The sequence below is a fragment of the Chaetodon auriga genome, chromosome 9 (assembly GCF_051107435.1).
Source record: "Chaetodon auriga isolate fChaAug3 chromosome 9, fChaAug3.hap1, whole genome shotgun sequence".
In the NCBI taxonomy this organism is placed as follows: Eukaryota; Metazoa; Chordata; class Actinopteri; order Chaetodontiformes; family Chaetodontidae; genus Chaetodon; species Chaetodon auriga.
Genome location: NC_135082.1, coordinates 25,750,637 through 25,777,269, shown reverse-complemented (window position 1 = coordinate 25,777,269; position 26,633 = coordinate 25,750,637). Strand labels below are relative to the sequence as shown.

The 26,633-nt window shown below is 43.8% G+C and overlaps 3 protein-coding genes across 3 annotated transcripts; 2 read left to right on the top strand and 1 right to left on the bottom strand.

Moving 5' to 3' along the window:
- Positions 1-3,881: 3,881 nt before the first annotated feature.
- Positions 3,882-13,250, top strand: slc49a3 (solute carrier family 49 member 3). The gene is made up of 10 exons (XM_076738624.1): positions 3,882-4,324; positions 6,936-7,094; positions 7,367-7,583; positions 8,375-8,451; positions 8,735-8,872; positions 9,290-9,406; positions 9,493-9,645; positions 10,843-11,000; positions 11,133-11,236; positions 11,532-13,250. The coding sequence occupies exons 1-10, from the start codon at positions 4,163-4,165 to the stop codon at positions 11,690-11,692; spliced, it is 1,446 nt and encodes a 481-aa protein (XP_076594739.1). The 5' UTR covers positions 3,882-4,162; the 3' UTR covers positions 11,693-13,250.
- A 600-nt stretch (positions 13,251-13,850) lies between these two features.
- ncbp1 (nuclear cap binding protein subunit 1) lies at positions 13,851-21,657 on the bottom strand. The gene is made up of 23 exons (XM_076738623.1): positions 21,460-21,657; positions 20,354-20,442; positions 19,991-20,091; positions 19,750-19,906; positions 19,565-19,672; positions 19,081-19,202; positions 18,855-18,924; positions 18,133-18,348; positions 17,912-18,009; positions 17,752-17,815; positions 17,547-17,657; positions 17,353-17,417; positions 17,191-17,253; positions 17,023-17,097; positions 16,765-16,868; positions 16,546-16,668; positions 16,037-16,139; positions 15,613-15,706; positions 15,422-15,525; positions 15,128-15,245; positions 14,891-15,031; positions 14,571-14,684; positions 13,851-14,463 (listed from the first exon to the last, which is right to left on the bottom strand). Exons 1-23 carry the CDS (start codon positions 21,491-21,493, stop codon positions 14,350-14,352), a joined length of 2,388 nt encoding a protein of 795 aa, XP_076594738.1. The 5' UTR covers positions 21,494-21,657; the 3' UTR covers positions 13,851-14,349.
- Positions 21,658-21,690: 33 nt separating this feature from the next.
- tstd2 (thiosulfate sulfurtransferase like domain containing 2) lies at positions 21,691-26,468 on the top strand. Its single transcript, XM_076739046.1, has 9 exons — positions 21,691-22,087; positions 22,721-23,010; positions 23,146-23,254; positions 23,420-23,539; positions 23,792-23,897; positions 24,121-24,236; positions 24,536-24,694; positions 24,923-25,061; positions 25,184-26,468. The coding sequence occupies exons 1-9, from the start codon at positions 21,950-21,952 to the stop codon at positions 25,411-25,413; spliced, it is 1,407 nt and encodes a 468-aa protein (XP_076595161.1). The 5' UTR covers positions 21,691-21,949; the 3' UTR covers positions 25,414-26,468.
- Positions 26,469-26,633: the final 165 nt, after the last annotated feature.

The window sequence follows — 26,633 nt, the reverse complement described above, 5'->3', positions numbered from 1 at the left end:
AGCACTCCTGGAGCAGGGCTGCGCATGCGCAGAGCTCAGCCGGAGGTGGTGGAGGAGGTGGTGGTGGGAGAAGAGGGGGGGTTGGGTGAACGAGTGCTACTAATTTTTAGAATTGATCCACTGAGTGTGTCATTCATTATTCATTTTAAGGTGGACTGACTCCAAAGATGTTGTTTTCACAGGAAGTGAGACACAAAAATCAACATAACATGGGATCAATGATCAGCGGAGGAGGAAGTATTCAGGTCCTTTACTTTAGTAAAAGTACTAATACCACACTGGAAAAATACTCTAGTGCAATTTAAAGTCCTGCATTGAAAGCTAGAGTATAGGTATAATCAGGAGCATTTCTTTAAAGTATCAAAAGTAGAAATACTCAATGCTCTTTGACTGTTTTGTGTTGATCTGCAACTAAAGATTATTTCCACTGTGGATTCATCTGCTGGCTGTTTTCTTGATGAAGCGATCAATTGTTTGATTTGCAAAACAAAAGATAAAAGTGAGAAAGGTCCATCACAGTAATTCAGAGCTTAAAGTGTCACATTCAGACGCCTCGTCGGGTCCTTCAAACAGGCCAAACCTGCAAATTATTTAGTTTATTGTGATTTTAGACAAAGAAAAGCTGCAAATTGTCATATTTAAAAAGATGGAAACATGAAAAGTTTCACAGATTTTTGGATTCATTAAAAATTTCACTAACTATAAAAAATCAACTAATTGTTTGAGCTCAGATTTTATACATGGTTTTATAGTTATGATGTCACACACGACAGTCTGATGGTGAACAAATGAAAAAACAAGAAAAAGTCTGTGGCAAATTTAATAACATCAAATACTTGTTGAGAAAAAACAGCTATTATTTTTCAAGTCAAGAGACTGTTTTGTTTCCAGGGTCAAGAACGAACCTTCAGTCTCAAATTCTAAGACAACACAGAGTCTCAGAAAAAACCCTGAACACTTTACAATTTCATGTCAGCAGAGCAAATTCCATCTGCTGAGGAGTCATGTGATCCGATCAATAGCCTGAGAGCAGCTACTCAAAGCCAAAGGACCTTGTGGCCAGACTGTTGTGTCAATGATAGAAGGTTTAAAAAAATGACAATATTGACTTAATTCAGCCCTTTTTTACTCATGTGCAGAAGATGTTCTGTGTATCTGGTGAAATAATAAAAAGAAATAGGGACCTTTAGGGAAATTCAGGGATTATCAAAGTCATTAGGATTCATGGTCATGAAGGTCTGTATGAAACATCTTAACAATGTGTTGATGGTGGTGACGATGACAAAAGTCATGACCAACACTGACATTAATAAGTAAAGAAGATTAGATTAGATTGCATTAAACTGTCAGATTTTGCTGTTTGTCCACCAGCTTCAAAGTGTAACAGATGTTTTCTTACAGCAGTATCAGTCATTTTCATTCTGTATTTTTTCAGGTTTTTAATATGTTACATGTCAATGAATGTGATCCCAGCAGATTAATGACCAGAAATGCTATTTTTGGCATAAGAATGAAAACGTATTAAAGGCTTTGAGGTGGCTGAAATGGTTGGATTCAGCTCAGGGATGGTTGGGATACGTGAGGACTTGGTGTGGTTGTGGTGGGGGGAGAGCGTGGGTGGGATTTCGGTCTCTGCTCAGGATTGATGGCACCCTTAAAAACATGTGGTTGAACTCTTGTCATGAAATACGGCGCGCTGCACGCTCTTAACTGGAAATAATGATGGGGAAACAAAACTTGGCCACAGCGGCCACAATCTCAGTTTTTAGCAGAGCCACAGGCCGACATCTGGTGACCCTCAGAGGCTTTGCATGTTTGACATTCCCGTCTGAGTCCACGCCATGCTACAGCCACCATTTTTACATTAAAAAAAACACGCAAACACCTTATAAAATATGATCCTTTATTGTGAATTAATCTACTCGACAGTTTAGTGGTTGTGGTTTAGTGGTTGGACTGAACAAACATTTTCAAGGTGTCACTTTGGGCTCTGGTTCATCGTGACGACATTTTTCACTATTTTCTGAATTTTTACAAACCAAACAATCAGTCGATTCATGGAGAAAATAATCAGCAGCCATGAAAATCATCATTAGCTGCAGTCCTGTACAAAACAGTTTAAGATGAGCTTCACCTCAACCAGCTATGGCAGTAAAATCCTGCTTTCACATTAATGCATGAGGAATAATAATCTATAACAGTCACAGGAGACATTTTTCTGCAGGACTTTTACTTATAACAGAGTATTTTTGCAGCGTCGTATCAGTACTTTTAGAGTAAAGAACCTGAATACTTCTTCCACCGCTGGCTGACAGCATGCATTTACTGTAAGTGCTTTTACGAAACACAGAATTCAGGGTAGGCTCAACCTAAAAATGAAGCATTCCCATGACAGGTTTATTTATTTATTTAGTGTTTGTGTGTGTTTGCAGCCTGTTTCATTGTTGTTTCAAACTAACTGGGCTGGTGGACCTGTGTGGGTCTCCAGGTGTCTTGAGAGCTGGCTCCAACACAGCTGGGACTCATCACAATCAAGCACAGCATAAAGACTGTGGGCTGCAGAGGACTCTGCCAGATTGTTTCTGCCTCTTAGTGTGAGTTCTCCTGCACTGAGCTCCACCTCTAGTATCTCTGCCTCCATGCTACCTTGATCCTCAAGTCCACAGCCATCACCACCCAGTTTCATCTGTGCCTCCACCACCATGTGGCTTCAACGCTGCACTCACACCAGCTGAGCTCTGTGCACTCCAGCGTATCTCTGAGCTGCTCTCCACCTCAGTGCCTCGTGCCTCACCTGCTATTCCTGGAGTTTCCTGCATACCTGGAGTCTCCCTTCATTATCCACTCAATAAACTCCTATTTTACCCTTTCCCCCTGTCTGCGTGTCTGTGTCTGCTATTGGGTCCAAATGCTGTCTTAACACAACATCAAACTTATCTTTAATTGTACAAATAAGACCAGAGTTGCATCTTAGGATTTTTATGCCTATAAGACCAAATCTGTAAACACCCAGGCCTAAAAACAAAGAACTCTAAATCATTTGAGAACAGATGCATAAAACACTTAATCTTATAAACTGTTTGTACATTTTGATAAGTAAACAGAAGTGCAGTTATGGCTTGCTTGAGACTGTTTCACTTTCCATTAAATGAGACTTCTTGGGAAGCAAAGCTGTGAGGAAAAAAATACTATTGAGGAAGAATTCAGGAAGAGGAGGAGGGATGTTCTGCTGCGTGCAGGCAGAGGAGGTGAAGAAGTGAGATCTCTCACTCTGCTCCAACAGCCAGCTCCAAGAAATAAACATCACCGGTGGGAGGACAGCGCTCTGATCACATTATTTAATAATGAGAGGAAGTTTTCAAATAAAAGCTGGCAAACAAGCACGGGGGTGTGTTATAGCCCTGATGAAGTGGAAGCACTGAAAGACGAGATAATCGTCGTCCTGTATATCATTCAAATGTCCGATATAACATCAGTTTGCACTAATGTTTATTAGACTTTCAAATGGGACGACAGGTAAACAAATATTTTACCAAGCCGTGGCACCAGTTTGTTTAGTCATTAGTAACCACTGTTCTCAGATAATCAAAACCACTGGGGAGAAACAAATAAGGAGTTACCTCCCAGATAAGCATATTGGAGTCCTGCTCATTGATTATCAATTAAAAAAACACATTACCTTTTGGTGAAGCCAGAAACTGTTCAGTGGGAGGCCCTGATGGACAAGCTGGTGAGACAAGAGGACCACATTTATTGTATCATCCTTGATATTTTGTATCCCGTATTGTCATATTCAAGTTTTGGACACAGTTTCCAGGACCGTTGTTTTAGCGACAGAGTGGCTCATCGTGCTTGTAGAGGATCTTTGGTACAGTACAACGACACACCCGGCAACTGACCCGAAACATGAAGGCGTGTTTGCTGCTTTAGCTGTCGGACTGATTTCCCCGTGTCCATTTGGGTGATAAACAACTTAACAGTCCACCATAAGACAACATCCTGGATTTATAGCTTGTATTTCAAAGGGTTTACAAGCGTTTTTAGCTGTGATTTTACCGACCCAGTGACCGCGAACATAAACTTTGCAATGTTTGTACACTGTCAGCTAACGTTACTAGCATAACTAGCTTAACCGGCAAAGTCGTCGACATCGTTAAAACTAATGGAGGATGATGGGAATGCCTCCTCTGAGGTCCAGGCTGTTTTCCCTAATGTTCCGAAGACACCAAACACCGAACTGAAGAAACTGCTGGTTTTTAAAGTTTACAAGAGGAGGTGGTTTATTCTGCTGGTGCTGTGTCTGTTAAACTGCTCCAACGCGACGGTGAGTTAACGGCCGACTGATTATCTGACAGTGAAGTTAGCTAATGACAAAGTTAAGATCTGTGCCCCAGATTTCTGCTGGCGAACTTCGAGCCATCAACAAAGACAAACATCGACGGCTTCCGTGAAATAAATGAGAACCAGTCTCCCATTTAAATATCTGTTTTTATGGTAGAAAGCGCCCCAAAACAGAAGATAATGAACGTTAAGAGTATGGAAGCTCATTGCTGCCATAAAAGTGTAAAAATACTCTGTTAAAAGTAACTTAAAATTTCTGCATTCAAAACCTTACTTACTGAGCTGTACTGCAGTTACTAAGTGTAGAAGTATATGTTATTATCATAGGTTTATATATATGCATTAATGTCTCAGCATCAGTTATGTTGCAGCTTGTGAAGGCTGAGCCCCTTTTAATCATTTTATAAACTGCTGTTATGTACTCATTACGAAACGTGATTTATCTGTTGATTTATATTTTGTGTCATCAGTCTGAATCTGTAAGATGAAATATTCTCTGTGCTCCTCTATAATTTAACTCACTCATTTTATCCATCTGGAAATTACACGATATGGCCTGTAATAAAACAGCTGCTATCTTGGCATACTTTCAGATCCAGATATAGGTTCAAAAATGTGGCTCAAAAGAGAATACCAATACTCGCTGTTGCTGACGTTGCAGCAGCACATTTGATGACCTTTTTCGGGGTGTTTGTCTCCTGATGGCTTTAATTTCTTCTGTCCACATACTGGTTCTCTGATAGGCCCATATATCCAAGATCCACTATCACCTAATGTGACACAGAGGCCATCTCCAAAGACAAAACTATTGAAATACGATTAGATGTAGATTTAATATCTCACGATTTCGACTGGACTTCGATTCAGTAGCTTTTGATCTTCATCTTTGTCATCCGTGATGTTTCCATTTCCTCTTCTGCTTTTTCTTTTGTCCTTTGTTCACCCACTGCACTTCTGTACTGGTTTACTGTGCGAATCATTTCTGCTGATAGCCTTTGAACGAATGTGTACGAGTAAAATAAATAGATGCAAAGAAAACTGCACACAGGTGGTTGTTCTGCTGAGGCGGACCCTTGCATCACTTTAGATAAACTGTGTAGGTTGAAATGTGTTTTTCAAGACTGTTATTCACTGTTTTAATAGAGCACACCGTCTTATTAATATTTAACACACCTTCTTACCTCTATGCACTGACCTGTGTGCCACATTCTTCACTTCTAAACTGTAATTACGTCCTTGAGTTGACGGCTTGTTGTCCTTTACTTGGATTGCTGAAATTCTTTGACTTTTTTTCTCGTGCTGAACAGCAGATGTGGTCGTGACCGGTGCAGGTGGATGACATGTGCTTGGCCTTTATGTTTGGAGGAACTTGATATAATTCCCCGGGGATGTTGTCATTGTGAAGCAGAGTGTGCCTGGAGGCAAGTGTGCCCCTCTGTCTTGCAAACTGAGCCCCCCCCCCCCCCACCTCTTTCGAGCTCCCACGGGACTCGCCCTCTCAATGGGAGCTATTGTTTCCGTGGGGCTGGTGTTCCCGCTCACAAAGGATGCTCAGCTGGCGAAGAGTCATTCATGATGTGGCAAATAACAGCTGATGTGCCAGTTAGACATCAATCCGTGTGACATTAGCAGCATACTGAGGGTTCAGGGTGGGATTCACAAATGGTTTGAGTTGTTTAGATGTGCCTTCATCTGTGTGAAGCATTGCAGTTTCAGTGCAATATGAAACTCTGCTGGTGGAAACTAGAGTCATGGCGATGATGTAGTGAAACGGTGTTGTGAAGTTGAAAGCCAAGATGCATCCACGCTTTGTCAAGAGCAGATCAGATGTCTGAAGCATCATCGGACAGTCAAACAAGTGACCAGTGTACTGAACACCAACTCAGCACAGATTTGTGGCTGTAGTGTTGTAATCTGGATGCTGCATCGCTGCCTTTGCACAAAACAAATCAGATTATTTGGAAAAATCAGATTATGGCTGTGATTTGGAGAATGTCGGGAGTTTTTGTTGGCTCTATGGTGAGAGAGAGCACGTAGTTTTTCAGTGAAGTGTAATGAATCTCAGTTTTATTTGACAGGTTAGGCTGTAAAATATCAACTTATTTACAATTTTAGAAGCTTGTTCTTTATTTTACATACAAGAGATGCACTGTAACTAATAATGTGCCGTTTTATCCCCCTGCACTGCTGCCGTAGAGGTGCTTTTCCCATTTGATCTTGCTGATACACCACATTCACATCAACCATTGCATGCTGGGTAAAGCTGCATCTCCTGAAACCCCAAAAAGTGAAAACTTCATTGATCAGTGCACATTCGGGTTAAAATGAAACTTTTTGCAGGATGCTGATGATGCTGAAGGAATGTAGAAGCTGCCTTCCCAAATAATAATCAATATCTAATCGTCTAAGAAAATTGGTGTCTCGGATATCTCAATCTTTAAAACTGTTTAATTGCTAACTTTTTCCTCTGGACGGAAGAGCAGTTTTATTTTCATGAATCCAGTATCAGCAATCTCATTGTGAGTGCAGGTGTCACACACTGTCGTGACACACAGACGTGATTTTTCAATAAATCTCCTCATGTATCTTCACAGCTATGGCTGACCTTTGCACCAGTCGCAGACCAGTCTGCCCAGTATTTCAAGGTCAGCCTGGAGGAAATCAACTGGTTGTCACTGGTCTACATGGTGGTGGCCATACCGCTCAGCTTTGGGACCACGTGGATGCTGGACACCCTCGGGCTACGGATCACGGTACGAAGCGTCCCCGGGGCTCAGTGTCATTTGTTCTGTTTGATGCAGTGTAACGAGCCTAGTGTGGATGGACAGAGAGAAAACTGAAGGACTGTATGTCAACACTGGAAAACTGACCGTGGGGGTTTATGACGGACATGATGTGAACAGAGTTGGGAACATAAAGTTCTTTATTTGTCAGAAACACAACAGTTACAGAGAAGCAGTACTTGGCAATGACTTTCTGTAGATTTCAGGGTTTTAACCTCCTGCCTTCCATCCTGACTCTGCAGCTGGTTCTGGGATCCTGGTTGAACATGTTCGGAGCAGTGACGCGCTTCTGCGGCTCACCGCCGTCCCCGGATTATACAATCATGTTCCCTGTAGTGATGCTGGGGCAGACCCTCGGCGCCTTGGCTCAGCCCCTCATCATTTTCACCCCCACAAAGCTGGCGGCCCTCTGGTTCCCTGACCACCAGCGCGCCACAGCTAACATGATCGCCTCTATGTGTGAGTGGTTTACTGTTTATTACTGAGTGCTGGCCGCGTTTTTTCATTATTTTAGTCTGAATGTTGATATTTGTGTATTTTTTCGACAGCTTCAATATCTAATTGTGACAGTTGAAGATGGTGGAATAAAAACTCCTTTTACTTTTTGTGGCATGTCATCAGAAATCAAAGGAGAGTATAATAATAATAATAATAATAATAATAATCATAATAATAACAATAAGCTTTATTTATATTTTAGTTGAATTATGACAGCAGCTTATGAATTTTGGTCTTTTCACTTTGCATCTCAGTGTTTAGATTGACTGAAACAGTAATTTACTAATTAACTATGGACTAGTAATTGAAAAAAGGTCTTGTTGCATGCTTTTATTTTCCTCTTTATCAGGATTAGGATTTATTAGGACATGTTGGATGATATTTTGAGTCAGTGGTGATGCCTCATGTCATGTCTGTGCTTTGTGTAACAGGAACTGAGTCAGTTTCAACACGTGCTGCTTAGATTAGATTTTCACACGTCAGCAAACTTTTAATGTGCACACAGCAAAGTGAAGATGTGTCCAGAGATCAATAACCAGTGGAAAACAAACTGTTTTACTTTTAATGTTTACACGTAAAGATCAGAGTAATATCATTTTTTGAAGATACAGTTTTCAAATGTTCCAGGTCGTCAGCAGAACTTTAAAAATTAGAAGCGGTGTGACTGAAGCAGGGAACAGAAAGTGGAGTGAGGCTGCGCTGAGTCTGAAACCAGAATAACACTCAGTAACACTTCCCTTTTCTCTCCCCAGCCAATCCCCTGGGCATCCTCCTGGCTAACATCATCTCCCCCATGGTGGTTGAAACGCCTAAACAAATCCCAGGTCTGGTAGGTTGACTAAGAGAAAGTCTGTCGTGGTCTGAGCCCTGACAGGAGCGCGCTGCTGTTTTCAGCTACAGGCCCTGATCAACTCCACAAGATGAAAACGTGTGTGAGGACTAAGTTCTCCTGGAAAAACAATTCATTGTTGCTGCTCTGAAAACTAAAGAGCTGAACTGTGAGCGTCCGTGGCTCCGCCCACCTCACCTGCTAATGATGATGAATCGTTTTTGATTTAAGGTGCTAACATCCATTTTTCATCACATTACGTGTGTTTCTTTCCCTCCTCCAGCTGATTGCCTATGCGGTCCCGGCATGCATCATCTGTTTCCTAGCAACAGTGGGGATACGGAGCAGCGAGCCCCCCACGCCGCCATCAGCCAGCGCCGGGTCCTCTGGCTCAGAGCCGTTCGTACAGGGGCTGAGACTGGTGAGGACAACACGGACATGCAGCCTGATGACAGATCGTATAAACGTGGAGCCAAAGTGGATTAAAACACTCAGACTCAAACTTTAAGCTGCATCAGGCAGAGTTTAAACTTCAACTTTAAACTTTAAACTCTGACTTAAACACAGTCCTCACTTAGGGAAAGTTCAGCTCAGTCGTTCAGAAGTGAGGGTCACCACTTAGTGAGCATGTGATTGGGTGAAGGATCCTGTTGTTGCATCCTGTTCTTATTTGTGTGTTTATGTGTGTTTTACACAGCGTGCCAACTTTTTCGGAGTGAAGCTTGTATTTATTTTCCCATTAATCGCTCATTGTCTGTTTCCTGATGCTCTCGCCCCCCCGCTGATTGCTGTAGCTGCAGTGACCGTACTTTAAATCCTGCTGCTGTGTCCTCTGCAGTTACTGAAGAACAAAGCCTACCTGGTCCTGCTGCTGTGCTTCGGCTCGGGCATGGCCGTCTTCACCTGCTTCTCCGCTCTGCTGGAGCAGATCCTGTGTGTGCAAGGATACACCAATGTAAGTGCGCTGCAGGAAAGGAAAACGAGCTGTTTCACAGCCTGGATGCAGATACCGAATGAACGTATAAAACCTCGTCCCTGCAGGACTTTGCTGGCATCTGCGGCGCCCTCTTCATCGTGTTTGGCATCGTGGGCGCCGGCGCTCTGGGTGTCTACGTCGACAAGACCAAGAAGTTCACAGAAGCCACAAAGATCAACATCAGCTTGACTGCCCTCACGTGCATCGCCTTCTCAGTGGTGAGGACATCGCTCCTGCTTCTACTTTGTTTTACTTGACTGATTTCATGTACTGTACCTTTCGGTCGTTCACGCACAAACACAGTTTTAGGTCCCTGAAAACGGAGCGTTTGGTGAACTGAAGATTTTCAGAAACTCTGCCTGCAGACTGAGAAACAGAGTCTTTTTTTGAAATGTGCTCGTGTGGATGAGATTTTTCTGATGAATGAAGGAGGAAAGAAAAAATCCTTGTGTCTGTGTTGATGAGGCATTCATTTAAAGTAAGTGTCACATGAGCTGCAGAGCATGCCTTTCAAATCTTTGATGACAGAAATAAACATTTAGAAAATCGTCTTCTGCTCTGCAGTGAAATCTTTCAGGGAGATGGCAGCTCCCAGATGCTCGGAGGCCGACTTTATCGACTTCTTTTCTCTGGCAGAAATTTAGAGAACATTTATTTAAGTGCACGTCTGCAGTTTGAGACAGGAGCTGACGAGGTGAACAAAGAACGGGAATAAGAACAGCAGCAGTGTTTGATGAGCAGCACTTTAAAGATGGCTGCTGTTCATCAACCTGCTTTGACACTTACTTTGTTTTACTGTAATGCAGCCGTTCAATAGACAACAGCATAAATAAAGTCAGTGTGAGAGGTTACGGAGAGGACACCCACGGTGGGAAGAAGAGTTTTTCACTCTGTTATGGTCAGAGCAGAGGAAGCACTTCATGAGTGAAGACGCCTCATCAGAACCTACGTGGATGTTCACGTCCCTCCACGCAGTCAAGGTTCAGCGTCGGAGGTGGAAGTTACTGTCATTGTCTCCGTGTGGAGCTCTCAGTGCTCAGAGAACAAAAGTGCATCCATTCAGTGTTCTGATGAGCGGTGAGGAAAGAAAAGAGGAAGAAACGAGTACAAAAGACAGCAAAACAAGAAAATGCTAAGTGTTTACATCGTGGTGGTGAAAGTGAAACATGTTTTCTAAAAACGGAATTATTTTTGTATCCACTGAGCAGCAAACAACCAAAACCAGGAGCATCACCAGCGCTAATAACTTAACATTTGTCACCTGTTACGTGTTTTTCTACATTCATATGGATGTTACTGGGTGGGAAAGGTACACCGAGCACCTCTTATTGAACCTTTTTCGGGTGATGAATGAGCCATTTTTGCTGCCCTGTTGATATTCAGAGCTGTTCTACGATTGGCTCTCCTCCTCTCAGGTGTCTCAGATGCAGCAGCAGGAAGCTGCCGTGGCCGCCGTCTGCTCTCTGTTTGGCTTCTTCGGTTTCTCCATTTACCCGGTGGCCATGGAGCTGTCTGTGGAGTGCACGTACCCCGTCGGAGAAGCCACATCGGCCGGACTCATCTTCATATCGGGGTACTACTGTCTGAGCATCCAGTACACACAGAATACACATTATTATAGGCTGAGCTCCACAGCCCTCAGAGTAATTCAGAACAGACACAGGTCGCTTCCTGGACTTCATCGTTTCCTTGTGATCTCTTCCAGGCAGGTTCAGTCTGTTCTCTACATGATCCTCCTTCAGGCTTTGACCCACCGGCTCACCGAGTCTCCCCTGTCCACCTGTGGGGACGCAGTCCTGAGCTGGAGGGGTAGGTCACATGATGTCACGCTGCCGCGAGCGCTGAACAAAGGCAACCTCACTGAGCGAGTTCACTGACCTCAGCTCAAAGGTTTCTGGGTATTCAAGTACAACAGATTTTACGGTGCACATGAGTTCATTCAAATGCAGGAAGTTTCCAGCTGTGTACTGTTAGCTCGCAGTGCCTCGATCATATGTGAATTTGGCCTGTTTGTTATGGAAACGTTTAAAAATCATTGAAGCCGTTGAGGATGCAGACTCTCGGGGACCTGCTGCACTTTAACGTGCTCGTTTCTCGCCCTCAGTGCCCATGCTGGTGATGGCGGGACTGTGCAGCCTCTTCTCGTGCTGCTTCGTCATCTTCTTCCACACGAGATACAGACGACTGGAGGCCGAGGAAGAAGCGACTTACCAACAGAGCGGCGGCTCGACGGCCGATAAGGACGCCGCCACCGTGGACACGTGAACCTGCTGCGGGCTCGTGACGACGGAGGGACTCATGGGTGTGATCACGCCTGCAGGTTGTTTTCATGGGTGAAATTGATTTCTTTCCTTTGGTATTGGGGCCTTTTTTTTTTTTTTTTGGTACGTCAGGTTACAGGAACAGACTTTATATTAATTCTGTTTCTACTAGCATCATTCCAAAAATGAGAAATCTGTTCTTGTAATAATGCACTTAAAGATTGTATACTTTTACACAAAAAAGTAGTTTGTAGGGAGATTTGTGTATTGTTTTGTAGCCCAGAGGCTCGAAACCAGTCGGGTCAGAAATGGCAGTCAGCTGATGAAGCAGCTCGCTTAACATTCCGACACTGATCGAGTGTATTTGTTGTCTGGAGAAAAGTTTTAGCAAAACTTAAATGAAGACAAACCAAAAACAGGCTGTTGCCGTCAGGATTTCTCTGAACGCTCACCAAAGCGAAGTCGTGGCCTGATGTACGAGCTGCTCCGTGCTCTCGTCTGCTTCCTGCTGCTGTGCAGAGAAGAACTGCAGAGTCTCTCTGACCCTCAGGGACTGACAACAAAACCTGCAGCATTTTCTGAAAAACAGTAATTCCACATACTCTGTCCTGCAGAGACAGACAGCTCTAACTACAGAAACAGAGACGTTTGAAGTTTTCAAGCTGGAACAGATGGACCGAATGAATGTGTTTTCACTGATGACCTTTAAACTAATACTTCATTGACAGAGCTCATAGATGGGCTGGTTACCTCTCAGCAGGTCTAGTTCAGCTGGATTTACTCCCTGACTGGATTTAGACAGAGGTACATTCAGTGTTCTCAGCGAGCTGTGATGATCTCCAGCTGCTTTAAACTGGATCTGACTCTCGCTTTGACACTTTGGTTCTTAGATGTCCTCTTTGAATGATTCTTTGATCTACATGTCAAACAAACGTCAGTCACTTTTGTCACATCACTGCTGGCAGACGTGCCTCCTCCTGTTGTACTAAAGCCACTATAAAAGATGCTGAATGAACGTATTAACTGACATGTTCAGCAGCTTGTCTGCAGGTTCAGACTCGACCACCTGGAATCAGAACTGTTTCCTGTTTGTCAGTAATGTTCACTGATCGTCCTCTGTGTTAACTGAAGTGTGTGCCATTGCTCCTCATGACAGCACTCGACTACACGTTAATGCCTTAAAGTTGGAAAAACACTTCCAGCTAAAGGACTGCAGATGTTGAAGCCTCACAGAGACAAATGTGGGTTTTGTGCAATAAAGCGAGTCTGAATGTGTCCACTGTCAACATTAACACTTATTCTAAATAAATGTGATTTCTTTCCACTACTTAAGACCAATAATACTGTTGTTTTGTGTTTCCAAAGAAGTGTTAAGGATTTAGAAAACTGATGAACCTGAATGATGTAAACTGACGATGCAGTGTTTTCAGATTTGATCATCTGGAACGAGAATCCGTCAAATTCAAGTTCTTCTCACTTCAAGGCCGAGACCACAACAACGATAGTTTGTTTTAATGCCTTAAAATGTTGATAAAATGCATTCAGTTCCTTCTCACTGAATCTAATTCTTCTGTGTGTGTGTTGTCTTTCAAACATTGTTTAGACCTTCGTGAGACACTGAAGACGTTCAGCGTCAGCGAGGCAGATGTTTTTCAGTGACAGAAGGAAAAGCACGACATTGAACCGTCATTTTTAACGCTTAAACACCTGAACTGACTGCAGACCTCATGTGTTTCCAGGTGTGATGTTCTGAATCAAAACAGCTGCTGTGAAAAGGTCAAACCTCTGTGACTCAGAGCCCGTTTGGATGAAGACCAATCACACGTTTCTCAGGGGGATCACACACATTCTGCAAAACGACACTTTATGACACTTAAATGAGCCGATCTGAAGCTAAAGCTTAATGTTCTGTTCATTCTAAAGGGAATAAAGAGGGGACTAAAATCTGAAACTTCATTTAACTCCAAGTTGCTCTAATTTTAAGAGCAAACAAAAGTGCTGACTCGTCTCTGAAGTTTCATAACCAATTTCTTTAACAATGTCGCCTGTTGTGCTGTTTTCTGGATCATCTGGATTCCTCCGTCTATTTTCAGAGAATCTGCACCTTCAGGTCATGACCAAGCAGAGCGGAGGAGGAAGAACACGACCAACGAGCAGGCGGATAAAGACTCTGTCGAGTTTTAATTCTTTCCCAATTCCACATAAAACAAATATAAAAAAGTAGAGCGCTCTCTCGACTCAGAATGAAAGCGAGCTGACCTGAAATCTCTCCTACGATCATTTCTGCAGCTCCGTCTGGACTCAGACAGTTCATACGGTTTTTAAAAAGATCCATTCAGAAGAATAAGAGCAGGATGTAAAAATGAACAAAATTCAAAACCAAGACAAAAAAAAAAACAAAAACAAAAAAAGGAAACACTACAGCAAATTAACGACAGGATTCGTCAAACCGACCGTGTTTGAATTCCTACTGTGAAGGCCGCCGTCAGACGTGGGCGACTCCGAATGGCACCAAACACAAAACAGGGAAGTTTAAAAATAAAGCCCGTGATGAGATTCTTGATGCAAGAGCTGGTAGTTTCTAATGTGTAGGTTTAGCACAGGTACTGTGTGAACACAAGCACACATTCCACGCCGTCCAATCCCGCGTCAGCACGCGTCTCAGAGCTGCAGGGCGCAGAACTGCTGGTAGACGGCCAGGATGTGGTGGTCGAGCTCTGCGGTGAACAGCAGGTTCTCCAGGGTTCCCATATACTGCTGGATGGTCACGTGGTGCTGCGGAGCGAGGAGAGACGCCACGTCATCGAGGGGACGCTAACGTCAAACGTGCACCGCTGCAGAGAGTGTGTGTGTGTGTGTGTGTGTGAGAGAGACTGTTTTACCATGAGGAAGATCTGCTGCAGCCGCTCGATGCAGTTTTTGTACCACGGCGTGCTGATGTCCACGCTGCCCGTCTCGCAGCGGACCAGGTGCTCCGTCAACAGCATGATGAAACGCTGCGGAGGCAAAAAGCATTTCAACGACAGCAAATAATAATGTTAAAGCTGCACCAAACGGGACTCGGACGTGGAATAATGTCTCCAAGATAACGGCTTAAATGAAGTTTGACTTCCACGAGGAGAAAAACGCTGCAGCCTGAGAACCCTGCTGGGACCCTCTGGTCCTGGTCTAAGGTTTAGGACTCCTCGCCCCCCTTCAGTACCTGGAAGATGACGAGGAAGAGGTTCTTCTGTTCGCTCTGAGCCGACTCCACCTTCTCCTGTAGCCTCTCGATCTGCTCCTCCAACTGGCCCTCCTCATCCTCGCTGGCCTTGTCCATGTCCTCATCGTCACCGCTGTCCCTCTGAAGGTGAACACACACACACACACGTTAACCAGCTCAGTCATTTCTCATCAGCTGGCGCGGCCCTGATGGACACCGTGTGGTGGATGGAGTTACCCTCTTATGCTGCTGTTTCTCCAGTTTGTCCTTGGCCTCCTCCAACTCCTGCTGGATCTTCTGGACGTGTTTGTCCATCTTTCGGATGGTCGAGTGTAGAATCTCCCAGATGAAAAGCCTGGATGAGGAAAAGAGGTTTTTTATTCTTGCAGGGAGAAAACATGGTGCTCCAGAGGCAGCGCGTGAAGAACAACGCAGAAAACAGAGCACTGATTTTTACATCCTGGAAAAATGGACACAATAAAAGCTTCACGTGTGCTCTGTCCTCCTCGTGTTAAATGTCCCACATCCCACCTGGTGAACTCATGAGCCATATCCTGAGAGAAGAGCCAGTTAGCGACGGCGGCACAGTCCACGATCTGCGTCCGGATCATTTTGTCCACCAACACGGCGATCATCTGCGACGCAGCGAGGACAGGTTACCTCCATTACCTCAGACACACATTCTCACACAGAAACACGCACACCATGAACGACTGCGGTACCTGCGGGTGATTCCTCCACACTTCATAGACCACCTTGAGGATGTGCAGCTTGCCCTCGTCGCTGACTGTCAGGTTCTTCAGGATCTCGTGGAACCTGGAGGAATCGGGTGAGGCCAACAGTGAAACGCTCGACTGTGTCAGTGTTGTGTTCTCTTTGAATTTCTTCCCTCTCTAATTCTCTTTACTTTCATGAGCATGTGAGCCAAGCAGCATCCAAGTGAAGCCTGTGTGTGTTTGAGCAGGGTCAGTTTAAGTCATCACACAGGAAAAAAGGGCAGTGGATGAGCAGCATGTGAGTACGATCGACACTAGCCTTTTGGTGAATGAATGATGGTTTCAACATCTTTGGTTTGTATTGAGAGACACACTCTTAAAAGCAGGTGAAAGACATGAAGACGGTAAAAAGCGAAAAGTGTGAACTTACTTGCCGAGGGCACTGAAGGAGTGGCTGAAGGATTTGGCAGCCAGATGGAGGAGCGTCTGCAGGAACACGTCGACCTTCAGAGGGTTGAAACTCTCGCCCTCATCTGGAAGAAAGAAAGAGGAGTGAAAGAGAACAGAGTCATGAGAGTGAAAAGGCCATTTTACGCAGGATGAAATGATGTTTGGGTAAATCTCAAACTCGCTGGCTGATTGCTGCTAAATGTCATCATCACTTAAAGCAGAAAAGTGGACTTGTTGGGGTGAAGTGACAGACGTTGTGTAATCCACCCACAATGTCACACTTTAATATCCAAATGTTTTAAAGACGATTGCTGAAGGACTCTCAGCCAAACAAATGACAAACATTATCACTTATTCTTCTGTGATCGTCCTTCTTTCACACTGAAAGGAAATGAGACTTTTTTCTTTGTCGGACTGTAAAAAGAACCACGAACAGAAAACCACAACACTGCCACCAAGAAGGGAATCAAAAGGAAAAAAGAAAGTGACCATCGTCGTCTTCCTGGTTGGGGTTGGGCACTTCTTTGAGGATGGACAGGATCTCCTCGTTGGACGCTCGGTTCTTGATGGCATTTCCCACGGTGATGGACAGTGGGTAACCCGGTAACGAAGCTGTGAGACAGAAGACACAATTTACTAAGAGTCCATGTCTAAACTCGAGATCTGTGTGACCAATCGGGGCTCAGATCAATGTACGTGCGTGCTTACAGGCGCTCTCGTCGTCGTATTTGTAGACAAAGATGGGTTCGGCTGGGATGAGTGCCGAGAAGGTCGGAGGGACGATGTCTACTATCCGCTGGTGGTACGAAAGTCTGCGGGGACAAGCGACCACTTCAGTTCAAGGAGACACTTTGCAAAATGAAAGAATCAAAGGAAACATTTCATCGAGGAAAAAACTCGACTGATATTTGACGTCTCTGAGGAGAAAGACGAAGCACAAGCAGAATCCACGTTTAAAACGAATACCTCATGCACTTCTCCAGAACCTCTTTGACAAACTTGGGCTTGGGCTTCTCTAGATCCGTGGCCAAGCAGTCAGACCTTCAGAGAGGACACACGATCACGGTCAGCTGAGCGGGTTTTTTTTTTTTTTTACCCAGTTTAAAAGAATAAAGAGCAGCTGCAGAGGCTCACCAGTCATCCCAGCTCCATCGAAACTGGAAGTTGCTCAAATGGTGAGAAAACCAGTTGATTAGTCTGGAAATAAAAAGCAAATGGAGACACAGTGTGACGGAGTTCAACCACAGACAGGAAGCTGTTCACTCGTGCGGTGGAGTTAATGTGCAGTTCAGTGACCTGTCTATGCAGGTGGTGTTCATGGTGTCCAGCCTCATGTAAAGCATCTCTGTGGCTTGAGCCAACTAACAGGCAGACGTTAAGGCGCAGTCTCTTTGAGGGTGAACAAACACAGCAGCACACCATGACCTCTCAGAGCTCGCGCCTTTCAGGCTGTGTTGGAAAACTGCAGTGACACAAACAATCAAGGATACAACTTGTGGCAAAGATCCCGGCTGCAGTTTGCAGAGTTCGATGAGCAGCGTGGTGTACATGATGTCGATGTGAGGTGGACAGGGCAGCTGGAAGAGTTCTCCAAAGATCACCTGAAAACACAGAAACATAAACACTTCAAACAGGCCTTTGATTTGAATTGAATTATTCATCTCTCACCATGTGGCTCGTTAAAAACATGCACACCTCCACGATGTGATAGTTGAGTGGAATCTTATTTTTCCCTGGATAGCTGAGTAACTGGGCAGCACTGAAAGATACAAACGAAAAATCACAGACGTTAAAACATTACAGTCTGTTTTCAACTCTCAGATATCACTGAAACATGACCGAGTTCGTCAGCCACCATGTTTTTCTCTCTTTCCAGTGAGTCTTGATGATACAGTGAAGGTTTTCTTCTATGACAAATCTCTCCACAGAGTGGCTGCCGGGCATAACAGGACCCTAAAGACAAAGAGGACGAAGGTTTTAGGGATCCTATCAAAATCATATTGACTATTTAACATCAACAACAGAGTGCTAATCAGTAACATAGTGACGTGTTTTCAAAGACAAGCCTTAAAGCACCTCTGGGGCATCGGTGTAGTCGAACATGCGGAAGACGACCCGGGGCATGGGGTACTGGGCGTCGGGCATGTGGCCCGGCGGGGTGAAGGGGGGCAGGTTGTGCTGCAGGGCCTCACACAGCACGCTGTCAAAGGCGATGTAAGGACGAAGGATGTGGCGCTCCTGCCAGCGGTCCTTCTTCAGCTTCTGAATCTGGGCCCAGAGGCAGTCCAGGTACTGACAGGGAGGGGGGGGGGGGGGGGGGGTGTTTAACAACATACCGAGAAACTGACAGACGATGCAAGTGTGTGGAAAGGCCAAGCCATCACATCGTTTCTGATCACAAGGAGAAAAATATCAGCCGCCGCTGTAATAGCTCTCGAGGTGAAGCTAAAGTCAGCGAGGTCAGAGCAGACACTGCAGAAAATTTCAACCACAGGGCGAGTTTGTGCATTCATGCAAAATCTTTCAAATTTAATATCTTGCAAAATACCAGACAGTTCAGGTGGGTCAGAACAGAGACCCACAGAGAGGATCTGACTGAAGACTTGTTCTTTAAAATGGTGCCAGTGGTTCTGCCAGCAGAGAAGATTCATCTGATCGCTCTGATTCTTCTCTCCTTACATCCATAATGTCTGCACAGCCTTCAGAGATAATGACTGAAACCAAAGTGACCTTTGGACAATTTTCTTTATGTTCTAAACAGTAAAGGGACACGTGCAGCTCCTCCATCTGCCTCTCACCTCCTCCTGTGGGTGGGGCTTCTCTGCTGTCCACACCTGCAGCATGGGAACGTGTGTCTTTACTCGCCCCCTAAAAATGAGAGAAAAATACGACTTTCAGCTGATGAAGGAATCAGGTAAAAGGAGCGACTAAAGCTTTGAGAAAATGACAAGAAATTTAGCAAAAAGTAAAAAGACAATAGACCAAACGAGAGCAATGAGCAGGAAACCACGGCAGACGTCTTACTTGAGGTAGCCTTCGACCTGGCTGAGAAGTCGGTCCATCTCGACATCCTTCTTCTCGTAAAGCTCCTTACCGACCCAGGGCAGGCAGGACAGCACCACATACACGAACCAGTCTGACCGAACCTGAGGACGCACACAAGACCTCGTCACTTCAGCCTCAACGTGAAGCAGGACTGAAAATCACAGTAGTATTTTCCCAATTTAATGTCATGTGGTGTTCAAGTCAGCGGTTATTTTGGCGCTGAACTCTTAATTTAAGGAACTGTCACTCTGTAGGGAACATCTTAGAGGATTTAGGAGGTGTAAACATATCTGTGTGATAAAAACAGCTTCAAAACATTTCAGCGTTTTACTCTCTTTAACCTACAGTTCACCCCGATCCTTCACTGCTGCCAAGACTGCAGTTAATACGCTCATGGATTCCTTCAGTACCACAGTGTAGTTAACAAAATGGCGGGACCACTCCACCGCAGCATTCAACCTACCTGTGGTACATCTTCCTCTTGAGTAACACTGACAAAGTTTTCGAACATGGCCACCATGGAAGGAGCAGCGATGACATGGCAGTTGACCAGGTCAGACAGAAAACGCACCTACAAAAAGAACACAGTGTTAAAAGAAGAAAGTGTGGAAGCATCGGGGACTCAAAACTTATAAAAAGTCATCTTACCAAGTAAACAGCTTCATTGTACAAGTTGTTTTTCAATGTCTCCTTGAGTTGTCTGATCATGGCCTCCACAAACTCGCCCCCAAAGTTGTAGTTCCTGGCATTCAGGAGGCCAACTAAAGTCGTATACACGGTCAGCTTCTCGGGGAGGAGGCGGGCGCTGTCCAACAAAAGATGACTCAGTGAAAAAAGACCGCGCGAACACACATCATTTCAATCAGAAAAGGCTGAGAGCTGAACTTACACAGCACATAAAATACGCAGGATTTTGTTTTTGTAGTTTGGAAGGTCAGCCTCCAACACGCCAGCGAGGCCCTCCAAGTTGCTCTCCAGGGACGATGTACTCTGCCAAGAAACATGAAACAATCTAGGATTCGCAATATCCAACAAATTAATTCAACTAAAATAAGTCTGCACTGCCAGGGGCCACATGAAATTAGCGAATAAATGAATGAAAATCACTTCCGTGCTGAGTCTGTAAAGCCATACTCTTTGTCTTGATTGCCTTTAGAGGTAAAGCAGTGCAGCCATTTTAATCAGAGTGAGATGGAACAGAATCTCACACACTTGATGTAATTACAGCCCTTTGCCAGAGCTGACTCTTTACCTTCTCCCCCACACGACATATCAGTGACTCCAGGCGGTCTTCAATTTCAATGGGCTCCGATGTTCTCCTTCTTTTGTGGGCCTGACCTCCTGGAAGGGTAAACGAGTCACAAAAAGATCACAGAGTGAGTGAAGCCAGAAGCATTAGCTGAGAGAATAAGTCAGGGCAGCCAGGATGGGAAAATCCACCCGAAAACAGAATTAACACACAACATTCGTATAAGAGTGCACAGCCCAGTTTTAATTTGTCATTTTGAAGCTGCCTCTCCTTACAGGGACGCTTCACCACATTAACATATGAGCAGCTTACCAAAGACTGGTTATCTATTAACTTTGTGTTCTTAAAAAAAAAAGATGCTAATGTTCCGTTTATTTCTGGAGCTTGTCCCATACTAGGAACTGAAACTCGGGCTGCCTCTGCCTCTATTGCATTAGATTTCAATGTGACACTGACATTTTCTCTGATTCAAAGCTGGAAAGTAATGTCTGAACGTATCTACACCATGCACTAAGTCGATCATTATCTCAGAGTCAATGCATTATAACGACAAAAAACACTGGTAACGTTAACGTTATTAACATTGCTACTTAAAGTAGCACAACGTACATTCTGTTTAAGGATGGATTTTAACTACTACTTAATACGTAAACTTTTAATCAGCCCTTAAGCTGTTGGTCGCAACCTTGTAAGGATAAAATGGGCATTAGTCCATTTTATAAAAACTACTCTCACTGAGGTATTTGTATTATTCAAATCACTGGGTTACCGCCCCCATATCTACCTACTAGCTACCCAGGTTAACAGAAGCTAACATAGCAGCTAACGATAACCGCGTACCGGTTAATCTTCCGCTAATATCTCACTTTGCTCAATCTTCTCGCTTTCCAGCCACGAATGCGAGAACAGATAAAGAGATAATAAGTGTTTTGCATTTTTAGATCGCAACGAGAAGAACTAAAGCTCGGCCTCGTCAAGCAATCCATCAATCAGCATGCGTGAAAGCACCAAGCACAAGATTAACGTTAACCTTACCAAAATCACGCTAACGGTGGGTAGCCACCAGTCGTTAGCCTAACGTCTGAATTACACACGTATCGTCCTCTTACCGTCATTCTCGTCGCTGTGTCGTCTCCTGGACATCTTTCGCTCGCTATAAAAGCAGCGCTAAGGTATTTCGGCAAGAAAATGGCTATGAAACAAAATAATAAGTCGGCTAAACAAGCTCCCAGATCCTTCAGCCTGGCCGCTACTAGTGCAGAAAAATAATAGCGGTCTGATTCAAGTGAGGCACATCCGGGGCAGTCGGGAGTCAACCGGAAGGTGCACCGTCTTTTTTCGTCCGGTGTTTACTGCTGGATTTTCTGCTGCACGTTTAATGGTAGTTGGATATGTGACATGCGCATATTGTCACGTGTAAGAGTTTTTATTGAATGTTCGCCAAGGTTCGGTCAGTATTGAATGCTTCGACGATGCATTACTCGGACCAAACAGCGGAAGTAGCTCCTTCTAAATTTTAACGAATCTTCTAACTTAGCTAGCTAGAAAGTGTTCTTGGCTAACTAAGTTGATAATGTATTTTTAAAAACTTAAAAAAACATGGCAGCGGAAGATACACCTTGCTCAGAGTTCACGGACTTGGAGCTTGACACCTCGTCATCTAATGAAGTAACGTTAAAACAGGAGAAACAACTGTCTGCCTCACAAAGGAGGTACTACAGCTTCTGTAGGAGGAAGGTGAGTGACAACAAACACTTAACATCTTGTTATCTGACCTTTTTTAACTACATGGTAAGGGAACACCACTGTCCCCGAGCGCTTCACAATGTCTGTTTTCTGCATGAAGTTTGAGCAACTACGTGTCAGCTGTCCCAGAGGATCACTGGTACCAGATATGTGAATTGTGAATGGAGTCATCGTGTTTCTACGATCGGCAGTGTTTTGTCACTGTTGAACTTTACAAACCACCCACTGGATTTTAAGATGTGTGGGATTGTTCTGCCAAAGCCAAATGCCCACAACATGTACAGCAGAGTGAAGCGCTTAGAAGAGAAAGAACAAAAACATGCGGCATTAATGAAAGGGTCAAATAATACATACGTCTGCCCCGTGATTCAGATCCACTCCAAAACTTAATGGGTTCTTTCTTCTCACTGGAGCAGAAACATATCCTCCTTTGTTGGAGGTAATAATCCTAAACAGGGGGTCATGGCTTTCTATTATGGGGCTCAGGCAACAAATGTTGGGAACTATGATATAATCCATACGATTTGTAATGCTTAAACACATTTAACTATTTTTTTTTTTTATTTTAAAAAAGGATTTGACTTTGCCACTTTAAAAGCACTTCATGCTTTTTCTTCTCCACAGTCGTTTGCTGCTTTCGTGGCGTCCAAGAGGGATGGCCGTCAGGAAGAAGGAAGCACGTCTTGGTGCTGCTGCGGCCGTACCTTTAAAGAACACTCTGCCATTCACAAACATGTGGCCAGGATTCACGATGCTGAAATACAGCAGCTCACACAGGCCGCATATGAGCATTTGTTAAGCCAGCTGGAGGAAGAATCTGAAACACAGCAGCCGAATGAGCGCGAGGCTGAGCCAGTGGACGTTTCTGCATGGATCCCTGAGACAGGTCACATCTCTGAGGACCAACTTCAAAAGTACTGATTCTTTCTCCTGAGTTCAGTTCAGTCCATGTCTTTGAACTGTTTTAAAGTGAAAATCCAGTGTATGGTTTTATTAACATATGGGATTTATAAAATATTTATGCCTTTCAATGTAATTCCTCTTCTCAGGGGTCCAGGGAAGGTTCTCCTCTATTATCACTACTGCCAAGTGAAAGATCCTCATGTCATCTGTGCTTGGCAGAAAGCTTTGTGTGAGAAACTCCACTTAACTGGCAAGGTGAATAAATTCTCTTATCCTGCCTCCAGCTGGAACACTGCAGAATGTGTACACTGAGAACAGATGAAGATTTGTTGATATGTTTCTGAAATTCTGAAAAAGAAGGATCAACGTTCAATTCAATTTCTCTGACCCCTTGAAATATATCATGATCATCTTCTCCAGGTGAGGGTGGCCACTGAAGGCATCAATGGAACAGTTGGCGGCACCAACACGGCCACCGACATTTACATCGACGCCATGTGTTCACACCCTCTCTTCAGGATGGATAAGGCAGATTTTAAGGTGAGATTGAATATACAGATGTGCCTGTTGTGTATTCAATAACACATCACATAATGTTTCCACACTGCATGAATATGAACTCTGTTTCTGTTCCACTTGGTGGCCGCAGCTGCTGAGTTTTACACCTGTTTTCTGAGAAATAATTGTCACACCATCCTTTCTTGTCATGAGTTTATTGTTAGTAGTGCCGATTGTATGTAAATTGTGTCTGTGTGTCTGTCTGTGTGTGTGTGTGTGTGTGTGTGTCTTCAGACAAGTGATGGTGGCGCAGAGTGTTTTACAGACCTGAGGGTCGGGGTCTATAAGGAAATCGTCCCAATCGGAGTGGATCCTGATGTTCTTTCCTACCGACTGGCAGGTGTGATTGTAAAATCAATAATACTATTGTAATACTGCAGTAAAATCCTCTCTACTACCATCGATACCTATAGCTGCCTATAGCTCTGTTATTTCCAGTCTGCTGTATTATTTCATATACAGACACTGGTAAGAATTCTAAAGGTGTTTTTATGCTGTTGCTGCTTACTGTTTTGCTTTTAGTGTTGCAGTAAAAGTGTGTTTTTTTCCTTCTTCCCTCTCAGGGGTTCATTTAGAGCCGGAGGAGTTTCATAAAGAAGTGGAGGCTCTTTTGGCTGAAGGGGATTTGTGCAATGACACCATCCTCTTAGACTGCCGCAATTTTTATGAGAGTAAAATAGTAAGTAACACAGACTTGCAGATGTTCTACAAGATATAGTAATATTGAAATATTGTTATTTTATTAAATCTTTATTTTACTCCATTTGTGCTAAATCTACACAAACTGCCTAAAACAAATATTACTACTATGTTTAACTTGTTGCAGTAAGTACGTGGAGGTTTGAACAACTTTGTATTAAGTAGAAAATGTTTTTTTTTGACTTTGACCAATTTCCACACAAACGTCATAATCAAATAGGACAGAAGCCAGAAAAAGATGTTTATCATTGTGAACCATGATTATTTTTTTCCCTCCAGGGGCAGTTCACTCAGTGTTTGGCTCCAGACATCCGCAAGTTCAGCTACTTTCCAGACTACGTGGATCAGAATCTGGAACTGTTCAGAGACAAAAAGGTCTTAATGTACTGCACGGGAGGGATCCGCTGTGAGCGCGGCTCTGCCTACCTCCGCTCAAAAGTAAGCCCACCTGTCTTTGATGTGAACTAAAGAATGGACTCTTTAACAGTGAAGCAGCTTCTGGAGCTGGCTCGTCATGCAGGGACTCACAGCGGGGATCTATTGAGTCATTGTCTGCATGTGGCCTCACACCAGCTGTGACTTCATTTTTGAATTGTAGTTCAGATATTCAGCACCAAACACAGAGCAACCAACACTGAAAGTTCTTGTGTGTCATCCTTCCTGTAGAATGTTTGTAAAGAGGTTTACCAGCTGAAAGGTGGAATCCACAAGTACCTGGAGCGATTTCCAGAGGGTTTCTATCGAGGGAAACTTTTTGTGTTTGATGAACGTTACGCCATCTCCTCCAACAATGACGTCATCTCAGGTGAGTGCGTGCACAGAGATCCTTATCAGCATGTTGAATCACAGAAAGAGAGTGCTAGCTGTATCAGAAAACACTAATAAACAACATTGAGTTATTGTGAACAACTCTGTGTCTCTGTCCAGACTGCAGGTACTGCCGCTGTCCCTGGGACCAGTACAAGCTCTGTTCCACCCAGTTCTGCTGTCAGCTGGTTCTGTCCTGTCCCGGCTGCAGACAGGACGGACACACCGCCTGCTGCCCCACCTGCCAGAACAAAGGACGAGCTCAGAGCAAGGCGTCCCCCGCTGTTCTGCATCACAAAGAGGAGTGCGAGTGTACTGGTGGACGTCCCAGGATCCCTCAGGATGTGTAGCGATAGAGAGGTTATGACTGGACATCAGTGCTCGCAGCCACAGGAAAACGCTGCCTGTCCTGGCACATTAATCAGAATGTACAACCAGAATTTGTGGAGGGTTTACGGTATATTTTAACGCCATGACTTTTTTTATATGAATGTCAGAAATGAAATCAGATTTACTGTATTTAAGGAGTTTAATTCTGAAGACGGAGCCATCCGCAAATCTTTTTATCAAGGAAAATTTAAGACTGCATCTGCATTTTATTACAAGAATTTCATAAAACTGCCTCATCTTAGTAATGAAAGCTGTGTGTGCATGTTGATTTGTGTTTAAAAAAAGGTGGGGGTTGTCCTTTTTCCCCCCCAAATCAGTGCTTTGGCAGTGATTTATATTAATTGCATGTTTTGTTTTTTTTAAATTTGTTCCAAATCCACAGACAATTTTAAATTAAAATTGTTTGAAGTCATGCTGCATACAGACTAGACACATTTCTATCATGCAGCCTCTGACCGAAGCAGGTTACTGACACTGCAGGTGTCACCAGAACACCTGCAAACCACAAGCACCGACGCATCTGTGTGCCTTACGTGGGATGACACATTTTTCATAGAATTCACCTCAGCTTATCTGAGAATAAGCCTGCTGGTATGAAACCATGCAAGAGCAGACCCTCAGTAAAGTCAGGTGTAGAGTTAAGTCTTATTTTCAGCAGGTTTCAGCATGTGAGTGATTTTAATCCCTGAGCCCTCATGAATAAAGATGCAGTTGCATCATTTTACGTATGTTTTACGTAAGCATGGAAGCCCATAGGGGATGAAAACGTAATTCCACAGTAACATTATATTTTTCATTTTCATGTGTGTTATTTGGGTAAAAATGAAAATGCAGTGATCCAATTTGCATTTTCTTTTTCACACACTCATGTAGGTGTTCGATAACCACATTAAAAAGAAAATGTAAAAGCTGCCTGACGTTTCATTTTCAAAGACTTGAACTGTTCTGAAGTGGACAATATTTGCATGTTAATTCAAATTTGAAAATTAAAATGCAATATAAAAATGTGATCAACTATTCCATTTATGTAAGCATTATTGAAGTCACAATTAAACTGAAAATGGAGTCATTTGACATTTCATTTTCAACTTAAACTGCTCTAAAGTGGACAGCATTCAGATACAATAAGGTGAATAGTTTTCTAACAATTTAAAAAGGAAAATGAAAGCAGCATCTGGCA